The 21712-nt window shown below is 42.0% G+C and overlaps 2 protein-coding genes across 7 annotated transcripts; both read right to left on the bottom strand.

The window, feature by feature from the left end:
- Positions 1-1956: 1956 nt before the first annotated feature.
- Positions 1957-10804, bottom strand: LOC125525171 (ABC transporter C family member 10). 6 transcript variants are annotated; one of them, XM_048690187.2, is made up of 14 exons: positions 10412-10804; positions 9034-9100; positions 7562-8949; positions 7041-7361; positions 6879-6965; positions 6707-6784; positions 6102-6563; positions 5831-5995; positions 5374-5668; positions 4186-4400; positions 3784-4089; positions 3224-3287; positions 2736-2975; positions 1957-2571 (listed from the first exon to the last, which is right to left on the bottom strand). In XM_048690187.2, the coding sequence occupies exons 1-14, from the start codon at positions 10421-10423 to the stop codon at positions 2462-2464; spliced, it is 3810 nt and encodes a 1269-aa protein (XP_048546144.2). In that variant the 5' UTR covers positions 10424-10804; the 3' UTR covers positions 1957-2461. The 6 variants fall into 6 exon arrangements, 3 of the variants coding, with proteins under 3 accessions (XP_048546144.2, XP_087394084.1, XP_048546146.2); XM_087537958.1 differs by having other exon boundaries at positions 6102-6554; positions 6635-6784; XR_015612335.1 differs by lacking the exon at positions 1957-2571 and adding an exon at positions 3423-3556 and having other exon boundaries at positions 2960-2975.
- Positions 10805-12362: 1558 nt separating this feature from the next.
- On the bottom strand, positions 12363-21282 carry LOC125525170 (ABC transporter C family member 10). The gene is made up of 13 exons (XM_048690185.2): positions 20956-21282; positions 20259-20346; positions 18029-20067; positions 16934-17254; positions 16772-16858; positions 16063-16650; positions 15791-15955; positions 15339-15633; positions 14558-14772; positions 14163-14468; positions 13839-13902; positions 13276-13515; positions 12363-13077 (listed from the first exon to the last, which is right to left on the bottom strand). Exons 2-13 carry the CDS (start codon positions 20272-20274, stop codon positions 12968-12970), a joined length of 4446 nt encoding a protein of 1481 aa, XP_048546142.1. The 5' UTR covers positions 20275-20346; positions 20956-21282; the 3' UTR covers positions 12363-12967.
- Positions 21283-21712: the final 430 nt, after the last annotated feature.

The raw sequence follows: 21712 nt of genomic DNA on the forward strand, positions 1-21712 counted from the left end.
AAACTAAAATAAAGCAAAAAAAACGAAAATGAGAAAATGAAAAACAAATGAGGTTGCGGCCTCCAGCGCTCCTGGGCTGGCCCATCTTGCGCTCCACCTTCACGTGAGGCTTCCCTACGTCTCGCTCTAACCATAACGCAGTTCTTTTCAGCCAGTCCTACCGGTTTTCGAAAACTTCTTAAAGGTAGAGGTTCCACCGGTTTTTTCTAGAATTATTTTCCTTTGTTTTTCTTCTTCTTATTTGTTCTTTTCTTTTTGTTTTTCATTTTCTCCCTTTTTGTGGATTTCTTTTCTAATTCATGATTTTTCCCCAAATTTATGGACTTTTATTTCAAATTTGTGAATTTTTCGCCCGTGAATTTGTTTTCAGATTCATGAACTTTTTTTGAGTGCATTCAATTTTAGGTCTGAATTTTTTTCAACTTCGTGAACTTTGTTTTCAAACTTCATGGTATTTTTTAAAGTTCCACAAAGTTTTCTCAAATCTCGTGAACTTTTTCAAATTTCCTGACCTTTACATTTGAACTATTTCCAAATTTGTTAACTTTTTTCTATTTCATTTAGTTTCTCCAATTTTTGCAAACTTTTTTCGAATTTGTGAAGTTTTTTCAAATATCGTGATCTTATTTAAAAACAAACTTTTTCCCAATTTTCATGAACTTTTTTAAAATTTTGATTTTTTAATTATTCAAACTTCTTTGTTCAACTTTTTTAGAACTTAATGGTTGGTGATCAACCCATCAATAGGCGGCGGTCAAAGGTTGAGTCAAATCCGTGAATTTTTTTCTTTGTAGAATTTATGATTTTTTATATGTTTACATCTTACGAAACAAGATCCTGTTTTTTCTTTTAGCGAACAGTAATGGGACGGCCTGCAAGCACACACGTGAGCGCCAGGTTGCGCAAGTAGCGCTTAAGGCACTAAAGAGAGGCTCTCTGCGTTGGCACCATATTGCCCTCATCTCGTCTTCTCGAACTCATGAAAAATCGAACACGGCGGCCGACGGGATCCGCGCCACCTTTCCCCGCTGGCATGGCCGGAGAGAATTAGGAATGTTTGGCATCGAGGATGGAACGTGAAGGATTCTAGGATGGCCATGTCAGGCGCATGCCGGTGATGCGCTAATTGGCCTTTTCACTATTTATTGTAGGATGGCCATGTCTGGGTTCAAGTCTTACACTCGATATTGGTGTTTGCATTATTCCTGGATTTATTTTAGGCTTCCGGCGATGTGCATTCAATGGGAGGAGAATTTTCAGTCGACTACGAGACGTCTGTGGTGACTTCGTAAAATCTCAAGATGTTATGCCGGCTCAGTCACTTGGAGGTGCTCAACTGCTCATAAGGTAGGGTGTGCATGTGTGCGTTCATAGAGAGTGAATGTATGCTCGTGTATGTCAGTGACTTCAATTGTACCGTGTTAAAAAAAAGACTGGTATGAACAACAGTCGGTGAATTGTGCCATTCACACAGGGGAGGGCTTACTCCTACATTTTTCAGAATCCAGCGAAGCAAAGAAGCCCAAAGGTGCAGGTACCCATTTAAAAAGTTAAAAAATATCCAATTTTGTTAATCAATAGTCATTCTTGGATTAGAAGATTTTTCTTCATAGTGAAAAAGTAGAATGAGAAAGCTAATGAACCTTAAATCCACCCTCGGAATTTACAAAGTCGACGGATTTTCCTTTTGCTACGCTCTGCACGTGCAACCTCGGGGATTTTGCTAGTTCAATGTGGAAACAGGGCCTTTATGTCCAACAAAAAAATTTAGACACGATGCAACCGATCCACTGATTCAGCCACGTCATTCAAAACCATGAACATGTGCAGAAACAACCCAATCCATGTGCAGAAACAACGCATTGGATCCTATCTATACAATGGCATCCTTTCCTCCCAAGTTTCTTTCTCAAACAGATCACAGTGCTCTGTCTCCAGTGTACAAACAAAAGCAAATACTCCGGATATGCATCGCAATATAAATAGGCAAGGTGCTTTCCGTTGGAGAAATACATCGACAACTGAAACCAATCAGATATATTTACATTGCATAGCCTGAAACCTCATGTATAAAGTCGACGCATTCAGCACAAGCTTGCTAAGCTGCTGTAAATGATGAGGAAGTGAATGCACTATCTAGTCGACAAAGGACTTGACCAAACACGTATCTGAAACTCGTATCGCAGGCAGAGGTTGCAGATTTGAAGTCCCTCCAATTTAGCGTTCTATATTTTATTACTGGAGCAAGGAGAAATCTTCAGAGATTTACTCTGTTCAGCTTCACCAGTCCAGCGTATTGCACAGAATTTCTGGTAGCAATAGATATCAAACGAAATTTTCAGGGAACTGACCAATACTCATTGACCAGAGATCAATTCAGGGATTATTGTATATCTTCAGGCATAACACTTTTTCCTAAGAGCTGATTTATCAAGTGAGCAATCAAAATCTGCAGTCTCTTCTAAATATCTGTGTTCGATGTGTGTGACCGGTACTCCTCGACCAGCTTGCGAAAGAGAGATCCTTCAGTTTCCATGAGCTTTGTAGGTTTGTCATACTCCACTGCTTTCCCTGGAAGTGTTCATATATAACTCATTAGTATGGGAAAGATCCAGAATACATTTCGCTTCAACTACAGTTTGTACATTCCATATTAATTTCGGGTCAATAAGACGATGAGTTCTACAAACAGGTCACTGTATGTTTCTTATAAATTGCTGGTAAGAGAAACATACCGTCGCTCATTGCAAGTACCAGATCGCAGTCCATAACTGTTGGTATACGGTGGGCCACTGTAATAACAGTGGAATATTTGAATTCTGTTCGGATCGTTTTCTGAAGGATAGCATCTGTTGCATTGTCTATAGAGGCTGTCGCTTCATCAAGAACCAAGATGCGGCATCTTCTCAGAAGTGCGCGTCCCAGACAGAAGAGCTGCCTTTGGCCCATACTCCAGTTCGACCCGTCTTGCACAACTATTATAGCCAGATCTTGATCAATACTATGAATGAGATAGTTCCAAGCATCATGCTAGCAATAGGATATAGCTTGTCTAGGACTACTAACTTTTTCACATATTTATTGTCAGGTGTATTTTCGTACCTATTTTGAATTTCTGAAATCACTAGTTAGAGCAAAGTGCTGTTTACGAATTTACTCCCTCTGTAATAATTAACAAATGAACTACAGAAACAACAAAATTTGATGAAGTGAAGTTTCCTACCATGTGAATCCAATCCCTGTTCCTTCTCCCGGACAGCTTCAAAAAGTTGACATTTGTCAAGAACCTGCAGCATAATAATTAACAAACAGAGTAACCACTTTAGTGATTCCTTTTGAAATCTGTCATAAACTCAGAAAGGGGAGCACTAAGCATTAAGAGGTGCGAGATAGCTTCAAGATGTGTGGCTCTACACTCCTACCAGGCCATCACCCTTGTTTGAGTACTGCTCAACTAAAATTTGGGTGCCCAGTTCTTCAATCAGTGAAAAATTGTCTAGTTCCTCCTAGGAAATCCAGTTTTTCTATGAGAAAGGCTGCTTGTCATTTCAGATTCCTGTAATTCAATTTATCCGCCCAATTTTTGTTAATGTCCTGAACTTTCTGAAACTGTTAGGTATATATTAAAGTAAATGATCTGAATTGCGACAGTGCTAAAAGAGGACTGCCTCATGATTAAACATTACATCAGGTTCTTTTGTTGTGATACCTTGTCATCATAATATTATCTGATCACTGGGCAAGATGACAAAAAGCAACATCATTAGCTGTGTAGAACCTTACCTCCCATATTTGTTCATCTGAGAACTGCCCAAGAGGATCTAGATTGTATCTTATTGTACCTTGAAAAAGTGTTGGATCTTGTGGAATGATACCCAAACGCGAACGCAGGTCATGCAAGCCTATCGTACTGATGTCCACAGAGTCTATAATTACTTTCCCTTCGGTAGGTTCAACAAGACGAAACAATGCACCAATTAACGTTGTCTTGCCACTTCCTGTTCGACCAACTATACCAATCTTATCTCCACCTTCAAACTTGCAAGTGATTCCGTGTAGTACAAGTGGAAGATCTATCCTATACCTGATCTGTCAAATGAAAATCAATTGCATACATTTGTAAGAAGTGTTAATAGGATTTTTTTGCCTTGTAAGATGTACGTGTAAATATTTATATCTGATTACCTTCAAATCCCTAATATCCACATTACCATTCTGGGGCCAATCTTGTAATGGTCGATTTTCTTCAACAACTTCTGCTGCTTCACTTTGTATGTCCATGTACTGGTTCACCCGCTCGACCGATATTATTTGATTCCCGAGGTTGCATTGGAATTGAATAGAGGCAACAAACATTATATTTAGGGAAAGACCATAGGACAATGCCATTCCCACAAAACCTTTGAAGGCACGAAAGCGAGGAATTAGTTCTACTATTTTTAATGTTAATGCAATTGGAATTAATTCTACTATGATAGTATCAAATACTTTATTTAGTTAATTTCGACACATGAGCATTAGGACTAAAACTGCATCTTCATAAAAGATACAATCCTATACATAAAATCGTCAGAACAAGTGTAGCTTGAGAACATACAGTGTTTTATACTCACCTTATTCAGACTGGCAGAATGCAGCAAATATATTTTTCTTGTAACGATAAACATTATTACCTTAGTTCATAAATACAAGGCGTTATAAAAAGCATTCAATCAAAGATTTATAACTTTGACTACTAGTATTATATAAGTAAGAAGTATTTGGACTGGTAGGTCAAAATACTATCATTAAATTTTTCATCGATAATATTTTCATACTCCCTCCGTCTAGGTGTGTAAGTCATCTTACGAAAACCAAATATTCCCAAAACACTAAGGCGCGGTGCATTAACTTTTACCTCGTTTCTTGTTTCTTGACATATCAACCAATAAGAGATGATGAGTGTGTATGCTTTTAATGACTTGAGACTTCCAAACACGACATGCAATGGTTAGTTCATTGCATGCAATGCTATTAATTAGCAAATAAACATTAAGGTCTCTCGTTTTCCCCTCCTCCTTGGTCACGGTGCACAACCTAAGATGACTTACTCACCTAGACGGAGGAAGTACTATAATTCTCTTCTAGTTTTCTACAAACATATACATATAAAAAGTACTGTTCAAATAAATTTGTGAGACACCCATGTCCTGTGTGAAACGTCATCTATTTACGAGTGGAGTCAATGAAAAGGTAGCAATATTTACATGTCAATGCATCTAACATCTAACACCTTTTACAAATCAGATGCAAGCAACAATGCCCATAGAATGAGCTGGCTACTCCACTTTGTCCAAATATTTCAATCACCATGGTGTTCATATAATTGCTTACCAGGGCTAAGGGTTCCTTGAGGAAGAAGGGCCATGACGAAGGCCGAAAAAGAAAGAACTGCGGCGGTCATTATCTCCAGTCGTTGAATCAACCATTCAGTTGCTGCAAAATTATAGAAATATGGACTGGCATTCTTGTCAACAAGATCCAAATTCTTAGCAAAGAAACGATCTTCTTCCTCAAAGGCCCTTATTGTTATAGCCCCTGAAATCGATTCACCTAAGTGATTTGCTAGAGCAGACATGGTAGTACCATTGATCCGCATCAATTCCTTGGCCGACGCTAGATAGTACCTCTGCATGAGCAAACATAACAGGTTTCGGTTAATGAGAACACCAAACTGTAGGCTCATTCACTCTCGGACGAAAATAGCAGCACAGAACATCAATTGGTGATTGAAATCGAATAATCCTACACATCAGCCTTAGCCACACAAAAACAAAGTCATACCAACTACCTGCAACCAAATTGCCAAAACTATCATTGGCACGGATACGGACAGAACTTGCCATGTAATAACAACCAATACCCCTAGATTGCCATATGCGATCAAGCTGCCACCAAGGCTAAGCGCAAAGGCAAATGGAATATCAAGGTCAACAATACACAAATCTGAAGAGACCTGCAGTAGAAGAAAAAAGGAACGAGTTAATCTATCGTAAGAAAAATCTCTGGGTGTAACACATAACTGAAATTTATTGTATTTTTGATTCATTTAGAATTCCTACCCGGCTAAGAACCCTTCCTAGAGGAGTAGAATCAAAAAAGGACATTGGTGCTCGGAACAATGAATTGAGCAATTGGGAAAATAAGGATCTTGATGCATGCATCCCGAGAACCACGACTAGCAAAGATCTTGATAGCAAGAAGAACATTGTGCAAACTCCGATAATAATGTACACGGAAATTAATTTCAGCGCACTAACATGAGGATTTTGGACATTAGCAGCCATCCACCAATTCTGTAATATTTGCCCAGCTACAAAAAATGTGTGGGAAATCATAGACAAAGAGAAATACAGGAGGCCTTTGTTCTGGCACAGGTAAAGCATATAAGGCTTAACTCCTGCATCCCCTGTTTCTCTTTCCTCTTTCTTGATCAGTTGATCTGCCGGTGATGGTTTCACAGATTCTGTATATCCACTTCCATGAATACCATATGTCTCCTTTATTGATACTCCCTCTGTAAACTAATATAAGAGCGTTTAGAATACTAAAATAGTGATCTAAACGCTCTTATATTAGTTTACAGAGGGAGTACTTCCTTAGATCTTTGAGTGGGTTTGCTGTTATTAAGATCCGAAACACCAATAGTATCATTATCGGCACTTACAAGGTCTTTAAATTCTTTACAATCTGCCAATAGATCTTGGTAAGGTGCAGACCGAATAACCTCTCCATGTGACATAAACTGCCAAGAATCATCAGTAGTTTTAGATGACATTAACAATTAAATAAAGTTAATTACAGAGAAATAGCTATATCTTCGAAGTGGACAGAGGTACCAAAATGGAGTCAAATACAGGTAGAAAATCCACTTGGTGCGTCACCAAAAGAACAGTCTTCTCTGATAGAGCACTCATGACATATTCCTGTTAGAAAGAGCTTCGTAAAACAGTTCATGGTCAAATAGAAATAGAATCTGCATCTGCTGATATCATCCTTACATTGAAAAGACTTGTGGATGTATGGGCATCAACAGCACTGAAAGGGTCATCAAGAAGATAAATTTCTGCATTTTGGTATAGTGCACGAGCAAGCTGGACCCGCTGCTTCTGACCACCACTAAGATTTACCCCTCTCTCCCCAATTTGAGAACAATCTCCATATGGCAACATCTCAAGGTCCTTGACCAACGAGCACCTCGTGAGTGTGTTGTGGTATCTTTCCTCATCCATCGACGATCCAAAGAGAATATTGTCTCGCACAGTTCCTGATTGGATCCATGCATTCTGAGAAACATATGCCATTTTCCCGCAGACTTGGATCTGGAAATTTTATGCAAAGATCATGAATTTGATATAAGGCTGTCAAAAAATGAATTGATTAACATACTTCATGTTAGCAAATATAGTCAAGCATAATTTTCATAAATTCCGAACCGAACATGATGCTTGTCAACAGGATATGTTTCTGTCCGAACATGGCATCTATTTCATTAACATATGAAGTTAGTAAAAAATCATACCATGCCTTCAGTTTTGGGGACCTCTCCGAGTACAGCAGCCAAAAGTGTCGACTTTCCTGATCCTACCTCTCCACAAATTGCAATCTTTTCTCCACCTTTGACTATCAGATTTATATTCTTTAGAGTATGTTTTGATGAGCTGTCATCCCATGAGAAGCTACACGAATTCATCGCTATAGGGTAATCAATGCCAACATAATATTTCTTCCTAACTTGCCCGTTTAGCTCAGGTGCATCAAGAAACTTTGATATCCGAGTGAACGCAACCTTAGATTGTATCACGGCTGCAATAACTTCTGGTACTAACCTTATTGGCTCTTGCACAAGATGTAGAGTTGCCACAAAGGTGAAGACATTGCTAGCATCAAGAGGGATTTTCAAAAGATAGCATGTCAGAAAGGTCGCTGCCGAAACCAGAACAGGTGAAGACCAGAACATGAAAATGTTGTATGCCCTCCTAAGCTGGAATGCTGACAACCACTTGTACTCAACCTTTCTCAACCCCTCAATGACCTTCTTGAAGTGAGATTCCCATGCATAAAGTTTCAAGACCTTCATATGAACTAATGACTCAGACATGGCCTTCAATCTCACATCTTGTGCTTCCATAAGTTTGCTCTTAGATTTGTGTTGCAGCCTGGCCAATGGAACGTTGGACAGTACGGTCATAACGATAACAACCAAAGATGAAATCATTGCAGCACCAACCACATCATATAGAATTGCCAGAGAAATGCAAATCTGAACACTTGTTGTCCATGTTTGATGGAACCAGTATGGGGATTCCCCAATCCGATACGCATCGATGATCACATAGTTCATAATATTTCCAGAAGAGTGCTTCATTTTTGCTGCATTTGATAGCTTCTGTTGTTTCTTATAAATAGCCGCTGACAGGAGTGACCTCACCTGCAGTCCTAATCTCCTAGTGCGGAAATACCACTGTCTCTGTGACAACGATTCACAGCATTTGCAGACGAACAGTAATGCAGCAAGCACATAACCTTCATGTTTAAAGGTCCCTTTCCCAAGTGATACATTGATGAATGCCTTCAGAATTATCGGGCCAGCAGACACAGTGAGAACCTTGAGCAAAGCAAAGAAACCTGAGACCAAGATGGCACACGTGTGACAGGAAACAATAGTCCAGAAGAATGATGGTGTGGCTGGAGATGGCGACAGGTTCTTGCCATTCAGCTTCTCCATGAGCATCGAATACTGGTTGCATGCTCGATCTGTGGAGCCTAGAAGTGGCATGTCTTTGTCCTCAAGGGGTTTCTTGTAGCCCATCTTCATTAGAGGATTCAACCACCAAAATGACATCTTGCTGAAAAACCCTGCTTTAGCAAAGGGACTCACCTGACTCTCAGAGTCAGCTAGCTCATCGCCTGAAAAAACCTGCTTTATTAGAAAACGCAGCAGTAGCGATGTAGCTTGCTATGTAAGTTGAGGAAGTTGAGGAGAGAATTTACTTGTGAGGGAACCCATCTGTGAGTGCAATTTGTGTTGCTCCCAGGTGGATAAGCTCCAGTTGCAACCCTGCACCAATCATGAACAGGGGACTATTTAGGACTTAAGACAGAAGAGATACTCTTTCTTTATGAAGGAGCAGGCAAAGAACAGATACTCTTTCTTTATGAAGGAGCAGACAAAGAACAGATCCTACAAATACTGCTACTGGAGCAACCTCAGAGTCCAAATCCCATGAAATTATTTAGAGGGACACACAGAAATTTGAACCCTCGCTCAGAACACAAAGATCACATTGCCACATAAAAAAATAAAGGAATCCCAAAGCTGAAGAAGAAAACTGGACGGTTTTGTTTGGCTACAAGAAACTACAAAAACTATTTTGTTTGGTGCCACAAATGAAGCAATGATGCCAGTGTTGACCTCTCTAGGCTGGTGAGTATGCAGCGTCCTCCTCCTCGCCCCAAACTATGCCGCGGGGCTCGACGCCGCAAGCTCTTTTATTGCTACTATGAGGACGACAATGACAACGTGCGGACGTGCTATGTGCGTGCGCGCAAGTTTTGTAATATCCTGCGATATGCTGAGATTGCAGCTTGAGAATCAAATCTTCTGCAACCCATTCCGGTGGTATTAATAGATGCAAACGGAATCACCTCACATGCCACATTATCTACTTCTGTTCAACTGCATAGAAACGGAATCACCCCATTCCACAATAATGTTACTCTTTCTTAAATGAAGGAGCAGACAAAGATCACACAGAGTGGCCGGCACTGCAGAGTGGAACAGATACCCAAATCCCACAAGGAACAGATACTCTTTCTTAATGTAGGAACGGATACTACAAATACTGGTACTGGGGCAACCTGAGTCCAAATCCCATGAAATTATCTAGACGGTCATACGGAAATTCGAACACTCGCTCGGAACACAAATATCGCATTGCCACATAAAAATCAAGGAAACCCAAGTCAGGATGTGTTTGGGCGTTTGGCTACAAGAAACTACAAGAACTGGTTTGCTCGGCTAGGAAACTATGAAGCAATGATGCCAGTGTCCAGCGCCGCAAGCTCTTTTATAAGTAACTACAATAGTGTATTCCAAGGCCCCCTCATCATGGAAAGCAGTTACTTGCTACTTTGAGCCACCCTGCTGATATGATGTGCGTGTGTACAAGTTTTCTAACATATCCTGTGGTATGCTGAGATCTAAGCTTGAGGGTCAAATCTTCTGCAAACGATCAATATAAATATACACCACGGGCAGTGGCCTCCATATGAATATACTACTAGTACTATGCAAACAGAATCACCTCACATGCCACATTTTTCTACTGTACTTATTACTGTGTGTCCCACTGCATAGAAACGGAATCACCTCGTTCCACATTGATGTGGGTCAAAACTGGGCCAGCTAAAGCAGCATCCATCGGCGGCGCTGGTGCGGACGAGCTTGGCGTCGAGGGGGGCGACGTCGGCGGTGGAGAAGCCGGGGCCAGGCCTTGAGTGCCTGGGCTCGGGTGAGGCCGCAGGTCGGTTCGGACGAGGTAGTCGTCGACGGAGGCGGTACGGTGGTGGTGGGAGAAGAGAGGAGGCGGGCCATGATGCAGCTTCGGAGGGCGGAGATGAGAGGTGGGTCGGAGCAGCCGGCGGCGGCGGCGGCGGCGGCGGCGAGGGAGGGAATGGGGAAAAGCCGATGGTGGTGGCGTGAAGATGAACTATGTGGTCTGGCCGGTCTGGTTCAGCCAAGTGTGTGGCTCCCACTCGTCAGCCTGATGCTGCTAGTTTTTTTAGAAGAGTCCCAGGAAGAGCTCGCCCACAAACGGCAGCAGTCCTGGGCAAACCTGCCCGACTGGGGCCGCAAAGCGAGGCCCACGTGCCAGCACGGTATGACCCGTTTATTATTTTATTATTTTATTACCCCTTAAAAATTATTTTGTTTTGTTTTTTACTTTTTTTTCTGATTTATTTTTTACATATAGACCCAAAACAGCCAAAAAAACAAATTAGCCCAAAAACATGGGGGCCATCAGGGATAAATGTGTCTGAGGGCCGGCTCATTTATTAAGTGTGTCGTGCCTGGGCTAGGAGGTGCAGCCCGCTTGCCATCCATTGATATCCTCGCAGCCCGCTTGCCATACTGGTGAACGGTCTAATGTCGAGCCTGATGTAAAAGAAGTGGTTCTACAATATGTTCATTTCTCCGATGTTTCTGGGGAACAACCCCTCCTTTAGATAAGACGTGTGCTCTTGTTAAAGTAATCTTGGAGCATATTGCCATAATAGAGGAGTAAGTTAAAATAGGTTTATTTATGGTAAATGAATTTTTTAATTTGGGCATTCATCTTATTCTCAGTCCACCCAAGATTGACTACATGATGAGGACAACAAAGAGATCTATGTTGAAGGAACGCACAACCGCCGGGCCGGCAGAGGTCGAAAGTTTGATCTTCTAGTGAAAAGGGGATGGATCAATCCCAAACAAGAAGACCGGTGGAATAGCTAGGGGGGTGTACAGGGTGGTCCATGGACCATCCTAAAATTTTTCCTATACCCTATATATTAAAGCAAAAGTATTGTTTTAAATATATATACTTAAATCCAAATGGAAAGCTCTATTGTTGGACCACCCTAGCTTCTTGGGCTGGCTATGGGTCTGCCGGCGTCATCCACATGGCAAGGGCCTATTCATACGTTTTCTAAATCCAGAAACCAAAGAAGCGTTAAACTTGCAAGTACCCATTTGTTATTTGTTAGTATTGCATATCAGCCCCTCGGACGTTGCCACCTTTGAGGTTCTGCTAGTTAGTATTCTATATATGTGATGAATATCAAGTGATACCATTGCTAGTTAGTATTCTACATACGTGAAAAATATGGTGATACCATTCGTTAAATGCTCTCATGATACCAACTTTGAATAAACAAATTTAAATGTTTCAAAAATTCTGATTTTCTATGTTCGCAAGGTATGTCTCTATGGCCCCTAAAAAATCAGATCCAAATTTGAAATACACATTAAAAAACAAAAAAGGCCAAATCTAGCATGAATAGTGGCACAAAAAGGCAAAAGCAAAATCAACACTGTTCACATCAGGATTGACTTTTTTTCTCAATGCGCATGCATTTTGTATTTGGACCTGAAATTTTTACAGGTTATAGACACATTCCTTGTGAACATCCATTTTTTTCCCAGAATTTTTTTAAACATTGAAAATTGTTTTTTCTTGAAATAGGGGCATGGGAGCACGTGGCAGTTGGTATCACTGGATATTCCCCCTCTACATGCGTTCAAAGCGGAAACAGAGCATTTACGTCCAACAAAAATATTTAGACATGGTGCATCCAGCCAGAGTGATTCATTCCGTGAACATATGCACCAACAACCCAATCCATGTGAGCAAATACAAACACTTTGTATATACATTGCAATACGACAAATGCAAGCTGCTTTCCACTGGAGAAATACGTCGACAATGGGAACCAATCGCATCTATTGACATTGCATAGTCTGAAATCTCATTTATAAAGTCAATGCACTAAGCATAAACTTACCAAGCTACTGTAAATGACGCGGAACTGAAGGCTCGACCATAACACTGTCAGCAAACACACATGCTGAAATCGCATCGTATGCGGAAGTTTGCTCTGTTCAGCCTTCTACTATATCTTCAGGGGTTTACTCTGTTCAGCTTCACCAATACTGAAGGGCAGAGGCAGCCCACCGTGTATTGCACAGAATTTCTGGTAAAAGAATTTCCAGACAATAACAGACAGATAGTACTGTCTTTCTTCATTCCAAACAGATGAATTCCTCTGAGGTAGCATAGATTACTGTGTATCTTCAGTCGTGGCGCTATTTTTGTAGAAGCTGATTTATCTTTTATTTCTTTGAAAGCTGCAGCAAGTAAGCAATCAAAATTGACAGTCTCTTCTAAATATTTCCGTTCGATGTGTATGACCAGTACTCATTGACCAGTTTGTGGAAGAGAGATCCTTCAGTTTCCATGAGCTTTGTAGGTTTGTCATACTCCACTACTCTCCCTGGAAGTGTTCATGTATAGCTCATTAGTATGGGAAAGATCACAATACATTTGGTTTCAAGTATAATTTTCTCGCAAAAAAAAAAAGGTTTCAAGTATAATTCAAATATTCCATATTGATTGATTCAGGTCAATAAGACAACCAGTCTTATAAGAAGATCACTATATTCCTTATAAGTTGCCGGTAAGAGAAACATACCGTCGCTCATTGCAAGTACCATATCGCAGTCCATAACTGTCGGTATACGGTGTGCAACTGTAATAACGGTGCAATATTTGAATTCTGTCCGGATCGTTTTCTGAAGGACAGCATCTGTTGCATTGTCAATAGAGGCTGTCGCTTCATCCAGAACTAAGATGCGGCATCTTCTCAAAAGTGCACGTCCCAGACAAAAGAGCTGCCTTTGACCCATACTCCAGTTTGACCCGTCTTCCACAACTATTAAGATAAGATCTTGATCAGTATCATGAATGAGATAGTTCCAAACATCATGCTAGCAAAAAGATGAGAGCCATTAAGAATCCGATTCGTGGTTGGAGATAAGTCTATTGGTGGGTTCGAAGTACTTGGGACCACACCCTCCTCTATTGCTGAAGAATACGCCTAGGACTAATAACAGTTTGACATATTTAGTGGCACATGTATTGTCACAGCTATTTCAATTTCTGAGATGATTAGAGCAGAGTTTCTGTTTGCCCAAGTTATTAGTATCAAAAATGAACTCCAGAAAAGAAACTATAGATAGAAGTGAAGTTTCCTACCATGTGAATCCAATCCTTGTTCCTTCTCCTGGACAGCTTCAAGAAGTTGACATTTGTCAAGAACCTGCAGCATAATAACAAATAGAGTAACCACTTTAGCTAGTGATTCCCTTTGAAATGTACATATGCCAGAAACTGAGAGACGGGGGCTCTAAGCCTAAGCTCAGTTTCAAGTGGTGTGGCTTTACACTCCTACCAGGCCATCACCCATGTTTGAGTTCTCCCCAACTAAAATTTGGGTGCCTATTTCTTCAGTCAGTGAAAAGTTGTCTAATCATTAGGTAAGACAAGAAAAGGCAACATTTATATCTGTGTACATCTTACCTCCCATATTTGTTGATCTGAGAATTGCCCAAGAGGATCTAGATTGTATCTTACTGTACCCTGAAAAAGTGTTGGATCTTGCGGAATGATGCCCAAACGCGAACGCAGGTCATGTAAGCCTATTGTACTGATGTCCACAGAGTCTATAATTATTTTCCCTTCGGCGGGTTCAACAAGACGAAACAATGCACCAATTAATGTTGTCTTGCCACTTCCCGTTCGACCAACTATACCAATCTTATTTCCAGCTTCAAACCTGCAAGTGATTCCATGTAGTACAAGGGGAGCATCTTTCCTATACCTTATCTGTCAGATGAAAATCAATCGCATAAATTTGTTAGAAGTGTTAATAGGATTTTACCGTGTAAGGTGGACATGTAAATATATCTGATTACCTTCAAATCTCTAAGCTCCACATTACCATCCTGGGGCCAATCTGGTGATGGTCGATTTTCCTCAACGACTTCTGCTGCTTCACTTTGTATGTCCATGTACTGGTTCACCCGTTCCACTGAGATTATTTGATTTGCCAGGTTGCATTGGTTTTGAATAGAGAAAACAAATGACATATTTAGGGAAAGACCATAGGACAATGCCATTCCCACAAAACCTGTCCAAGTACGAAAAAGGAATTAATTCTACTGTTTGTAATGTGATATTCATAAACTGTATATAATATCAGATAATTTATTTAGTTGCTCCGGCACATAAGCATTAGGACTAAAACATGATTTCCATAGAAGATACAAACCTATCCATAGAATCATCAGAACAAGTGGTAGCTTGAGAATGTTAATGTGTTTTATATTCACCATATTCTGCCAGGTAAAGTGCAGCAAATATAATTTTCATGCAATAATAACATTAATATCTTAATTCTCTAATCAGGACATCCTAGAAAGGATTTAGTCAAACATTTATAACTTTGATTACTATATTATAAAAAAATCTGGACTAGCAAGGTCAAAATACTAACATCAGATTTTTCATCGATATTATTTTCGCAATATAACTCTCTTCTAGTTTCTACAGATATGTCATTGGAGACCCATGTCCTCTCTAAAACGTTATCTATTTACAACTGGATGGAGTATCAAGTATGTTCTACTAACAAAAGGTGACTACTAAACTTTGTCCGGGTATTTGAAGTAACGTGACGTTCATATAATTGCTTACCAGGACTAAAAGTTCCTTGAGGAAGAAGGGCCATGACAAAGGCAGAAAAAGAAAGAACTGCGGCGCTCATTATCTCCAGACGTTGAATCAACCATTCAGTTGATGCAAAATTATAGAAATATGGGCTGGCATTCTTGTCAACAAGGTCCAAATTTTTAGCAAAGAAACGATCTTCTTCCTCAAAGGCCCTTATGGTTATAGCCCCTGCAATCGATTCACCTAAGTGATTCGCTAGAGCAGACTTGGTGGTACCATTGATCCGCATCAATTCCTTGGCCGAGGCTAGGTAGTACCTCTGCATGACCAACCATGATAGTTTTCAGTTAATGAGACACCCTAGACTACTGACAGGACAAAAACAGCAGCAGAGAACATCAATTGGATTGCTGAATGAAATCAAATAATCATAGACATGATGCTTAGCAATAAAGAAACAAAGTCATACCAATTACCTGCAGCCTAATTGCCAAAACTATCATTGGCACAGATACAAACAGAACTTGCCATGTAACAACAGCCAGTACCCCTAGATTGCTATATGCGTTTAAGCTGGCACCAAGGCTAAATACGAAGGCGAATGGAACATCAAGGTCAACGATACTCAAATCTGAAGAGACCTGCATTAGAAGAAAAAGGGAGCGAGTTAATCTATCATGAGAACATTCTCTGGGTATAAAACGTAACTGAAACTTGTTGTATTTGCCATTGGTTTAAGAATTTTTACCCGGCTAAGAACCCTTCCAAGAGGAGTAGAATCAAAAAAGGACATCGGTGCACGGAATAATGAATTGAGTAGCTGGGAAAATAAGGATCGTGATGTCTGGATCCCAAGAACAACGACTGCCAAAGATCTTGATAACAAGAAGAACACTGTGCAAACTCCGATAATAATGTACACAGAAATTAACTTCAGCGTACTAACATGAGGATTTTGGACATTAGCAGCCATCCATGAATTCTGTGATATTTGCCCAGCTACGAAAATTATGTGAGAAATAATACAAAAAGAGAAATACAGGAGGCCTTTGTTCTGGCACAGGTAAAGCATATAAGGCTTAACACCTGCATCCCCTGTTTCTCTTTCCTCTTTCTTGATCAGCTGATCTGCCGGTGATGGCTTCACAGATTCTGTATGAATACCATCTGTCTCCTTTACTGATACTTCCTTAGATCTTCGAGTGGGTATATTGTTATTAACATTGGAAACACCAATAGTGTCTTTATGGGCATTTACAAGGTCTTTAAATTCTTCACAATCTGCCAATAAATCTTGATAAGGTGCAGACCGAATAACCTCTCCATCTGACATTAACTGCCAAAAATCATCATTAGTTTTAGATGACATCAACATATAAAAAAAGCTAATTACAGATCAATATAAGTCAGAGACAAATATCATCATATGGTGAATTTTCCGAAGTGAAGAGAGGTACCAAAATGGAGTCAAATACGGGTAGAAAATCCACTTGGTGCGTCACCAAGAGAACAGTCTTGTCCGATAGCGCGCTCATGACATATTCCTGTTACAAAGAGCTTCGTAAAACAGTTCATGGTCAAATAGTAATACGATCTGCATATGCTGATATGATCCTTACATTGAAGAGACTTGTGGCTGTATGAGCATCAACAGCACTGAAAGGATCATCAAGAAGATAGATATCTGCATTTTGGTATAGTGCACGAGCAAGCTGGACGCGCTGCTTCTGACCACCACTAAGGTTTACTCCTCTCTCCCCAATTTGAGTACAATCTCCATATGGCAACATTTCTAGGTCCTTGACCAACGAGCACCTCACGAGTGTGTTGTGATACCTTTCCCTGTCCATCGGCGATCCAAAGAGAATATTGTCTTGCACGGTTCCTGTTTGGATCCATGCATTCTGAGAAATATATGCCATTTTCCCACAGACTTGGATCTGAAATGTTTATGCAAAGTTTAAGAGTTTGATATTAATCTGTATGAAAAAAATAACATCATGTTTCCAAATATTGTCCTTTTTAAGGAAGTGCAAAAGCTTTGCATCTCATTGTATTGAAAAGGCATGAACAATGTTATTTACATGCCCAAGCAAGGCAGGAACAGAACAAGAAACAGAGCAAGGAAAGGAAAAGGGGCGAAAAAGGTGTTGCGCAGTCCAGCAACAGTTCATGACGGCCAGCTAGAAGAAGAATTTCACCTTCCTGGGCGCTCAGGACTTCCATGTGAACTTCCAGGAGCTGCAGCTCACAGAGCCATGGAAGGTCGCCTTGTAGCATGACCGCGCAGAGTAAACTGCGTACTCTGTCCAGCGCCAACTTTCATAACGACTTTGCAAACTGAATATGATGCTGTTGTCAGCAGGCTATGTTTCTTTTAAACATGTCTAAATGTCTACATTCTGAATATGGCAACTATCTTCGTTAACCCTAAGAGATTAGCTCTTAAGTTGTCAAGAAATTAATTGCCACGATTACGATACATTCTATATAGTACACAGATGTATTATGATTAATTGTACATTTTGGGATATTTTTAGTGTATATTTTGAGATTATTTTTTAGTTGCAAAAACTAGAAACTACGACGACCCAAGAGTTTAAACAGATCATGCAATAAAAATAAAATTCTTAGTAATGCAGAGCAGTTAACTTCTGTAGCAATGCATGAATGCTAGCTAGTTTCATTAAAAGATGAAGTTAGTAAAAACATACCGTGCCTTCAGTCTTGGGGACCTCTCCGAGTACAGCAGCCAAAAGCGTGGACTTTCCTGATCCTACCTCTCCACAAATGGCAACTTTTTCTCCAACTTTGACTGCCAGATTTATATTCTTCAGAGTTGGTTTTAATGGATTCTCGTCCCATGAGAAACTGCACGAATTCATCGCTATAGGGTAATCAATGCCAAAATAGTATTTCTTTCTAGCTTGCCCGTTTAGCTCAGGAGCATCAAGGAACTTCAATATCCGAGTGAACGCGACCTTAGCTTGGATCACGACGCCAATAACATCTGGTATTTGCCTGATTGGGTCTTGCACGAGACGTAGAGTTGCCACGAAGGTGAAGACATTGCTAGCATCAAGAGGAATTTTCAGAAGATAGCATGTTAGAAAGGTCGCTGCCGAAACCAGAACAGGTGATGACCAGAACAGGAAACTGTTGTATGCCCTCCTAAGCTGGAATGCTGTCAACCACTTGTACTCAACCTCTCTCAACCCCTCAATGACCTTCTTGAAGTGAGCTTCCCATGCATAAAGTTTCAAGACCTTCATATGAACTAGTGACTCGGTCATGGCCTTCAATCTCACATCTTGTGCTTCCATAAGCTTACTCTGGTATTTGTGTTGCAGTTTGGCCAATGGCGCATTGCAAAGCACTGTGATGATGATTACAACTAATGATGAAAGCATTGCAGCGCCGACCGCATTGTATAGAATTGCCAGAGCAATGCAAAGTTGAACACTTGTTGTCCATGTTTGATGGAACCAGTACGGGAATTCCCCAATCCGGTAGGCATCGACAGTCACATAGTTCATGATTTCTCCAGAAGAGTGCTTCATTTTTGCTGCATTTGATAGCTTCTGCTGTTTCTTATAAATAGCTGCCGACAGGAATGACCTCACCTGCAATCCTAATCTCCGAGTGCGAAAATACCACTGTCTCTGTGACAACGATTCACAGAATTTGCAGACGAACATTACCGCAGCAAGCACAAAGCCTTCATATTTAAAGGACCCTTTCCCAAGCGATACATTGATGAATGCCTTGAGAAGCATTGGGCCAGTAGATAAGGTGAGAACCTTGAGCAAAGCACAGAAACCCGAGACCAAGATGGCACGCTTGTGACAAGAAACAATGGTCCAGAAGAATGATGGTGTGGCGTGCGATGGCGACTGCTTTTCGCGGTTCAGCTTCTCCATGAACATCAAGTACTGGTTCTGTGCTCGATCTGTGGCGCCTAAAAGCGGCATGTCATTGTCCTCAAGTGGCTTCTCATAGCCCATCTTCATCAGAGGATTCAACCACCAAAACGACATCCGGCTGAAAAAACCAGCTTTAGCAAAGGGGGTTACCTGACTGTCAGAATCAGCTACCTCACTGTCTGCCTCCGTGTTCAGGGGCTTGTATAAACCATTGCCACTTCCTCCGTGACCCTCTTCATGATGGCTGTGCCGAATGCCGTAAATAAGCATGAGAACTGCACCTGGTAGGGACAAAATATCTAAACAGGCCTTCACAGTCAGCGCCTTCTCTGCAACAATATCAACGACCGAAGAAGAACAGATGAATGCCGCATAGACGGTCAGCAAGACCGGCCAAAATTGAACAAATGCAGCCCCAAGAAACCGAGGCCTGATGCTGAAAGCGAAGCTGGTGAGGATCAAATTCAACCCCTGACATACTGTCACAAGCCACCAGTGTGGAAGATAAGCAGAATCATCCTGACTGAAGCCACTCCCCAGCATCCACAGTCCAAGCCCAAGATAAACCAAACCCAGGGTGCCACTGAACACCACAGCAGACGAGTGCAGCGGTGAGCTGAGCGTGACGAGCTGCCGCGCCGATGCTCTCCTCTTTGGAATTTTCACAAACAGCTGGAGCGCGAGCGCGAACAGGAGCAGCGCGACGATGCCGGTCGCCGCTAGATGATTCATGCAGGTGGAGGCGTCGAATATCTCCTTGAACGTACATGAGGCCACATCTTGGTGGGAGCATATTGGGCTCCCACACAAGCTCATCACCCAAGAAGAACCTGGAGCACAGTTACAGAGCACCCGAGTGAGACGAGATTTCAGTTTTGGCAACCGCCGAATCTGCAAAATTACTTAGCCGTGTACTAGAGTGCTAGTTGTTGATGGTCAACAAGGTAGCAACAATTATTCAGGTATATGTGCAGTCTGAAAAACAGAATTTTAAAATGGGGAAGTTGGGGAGGCGAATTACCTGTGAAGGAACCCATCTGCGCGATGGATCTCTACTGATGTACTGCTGCACTTCCTTGTGGATCAGATGAGCTATGGTGTTTGCAGCCCTGCAGCGACCAAGACATGGTCAGAGGAAGACAGCAGTGAGGACAAAGAGCAGATACTGTTTTTAATGGAGATACGGACAAGGAACAAAATCCCCTGAAGAACTAGTATTGTGCTGGAGCGAGATCAGAGAGTTCAGATTCCACGAAAAAACAATCCAGGTGTTTCCTGGCTCTCACGGCACAAAGATCACAGCGGCAGCAGCGATCATGGAGCGCCTCACCGTTCGCAATCAATCAAGAAGAAGAAGAAGAAGAAGAAGAAGAAGAAGAGTGGGTGCAGCTCTGACTTGGAGAAAAAGAAAATCGACAGGAGCCGCAAATCGCGGGCCTGCGATGAATCCGCGGGGAACCCGGGCGGAAATCTTGGGCAATGCCCGACCGCCGGGCGCAGAAGAGAAGGCGGCGATCGTCCAAGAAACAGGGGAGAAGACCGAACCCCCTGCCGCCGCATTGACCCCCGACCCCTGCCAGTCTCAGAGCCAAGAACAGAGCAGAGCAGGAACCCACCCCGGACACCCGTTCCAAGAAGACGAATCAAATACAGTACTGTAATAAAAAGGAAATCCCCCTTTCCCCTGGATCAAGCACGATTCCCGAGAACGAGCAGACCTTTCTAGTCCAAGCGATGGTGCCAGTGTTGACCTCGGTAGCCGCCGCCGCTGGGGGTGGAGAGCTCGAGACCGCCGTCGCCCCTCTTCTTCGGCGCGAGCTTATCAGTGTGTTGACGAACGGGAGCCGACCAACGGTCCTTCCGTCCGTCCAAATAGTTGCTGCAGAGCTCGTCGCCGCGAGCGAGTTTATTTACGGGGGCGGCACGAGGTGTGCGCTGCGGGCGCGCACGTGACGGGGCCGGTGAGCTTTTCGAGCCGACGACGTGCCCCGCATCGCTTCCCTTCTCTCCTCTCCTCTCCTCGTGTCTGTCGTCACCGCGGCAGGGGTGGATGGATGGCCCGAAATAACTGCGATCGAGCGAGCGGGCGTCGGTCGTGGTCACGACGACGTGTCGTCGCACGGCCGCGATAGAAGACGATCGGTCTTGCGACGCCTGGCTATCGTCTGCGGGGTGTCCGGCCACCGTACGTACGTACGCCTGGAGCGAGCGGGCCAAGCGCGACGTGAAAGTATTCTAACACTTTGAACGAACTTTGTCATAAAATAAACTTGACATAAAAGTATTTCATGATCTGACCCTTTTAACAACGCCATAGCCCGCGGCATTTCTGTTAAAAAAAAACGCCGAGGTACCTAGTTTCTGATCAAAGAAGAAACGTCGAGGTAGCTAGTGTTTCTGGCCATCATAGAAACGCAAAAGAACCATGGCGTTGCTGCCCGTTTTCATGTGCATGTGCAACATGGATGAACAACC

This window comes from Triticum urartu, chromosome 7A (genome assembly GCF_056163025.1).
Source record: "Triticum urartu cultivar PI428250 chromosome 7A, HENAU_Tu73, whole genome shotgun sequence".
Lineage (NCBI taxonomy): Eukaryota > Viridiplantae > Streptophyta > Magnoliopsida > Poales > Poaceae > Triticum > Triticum urartu.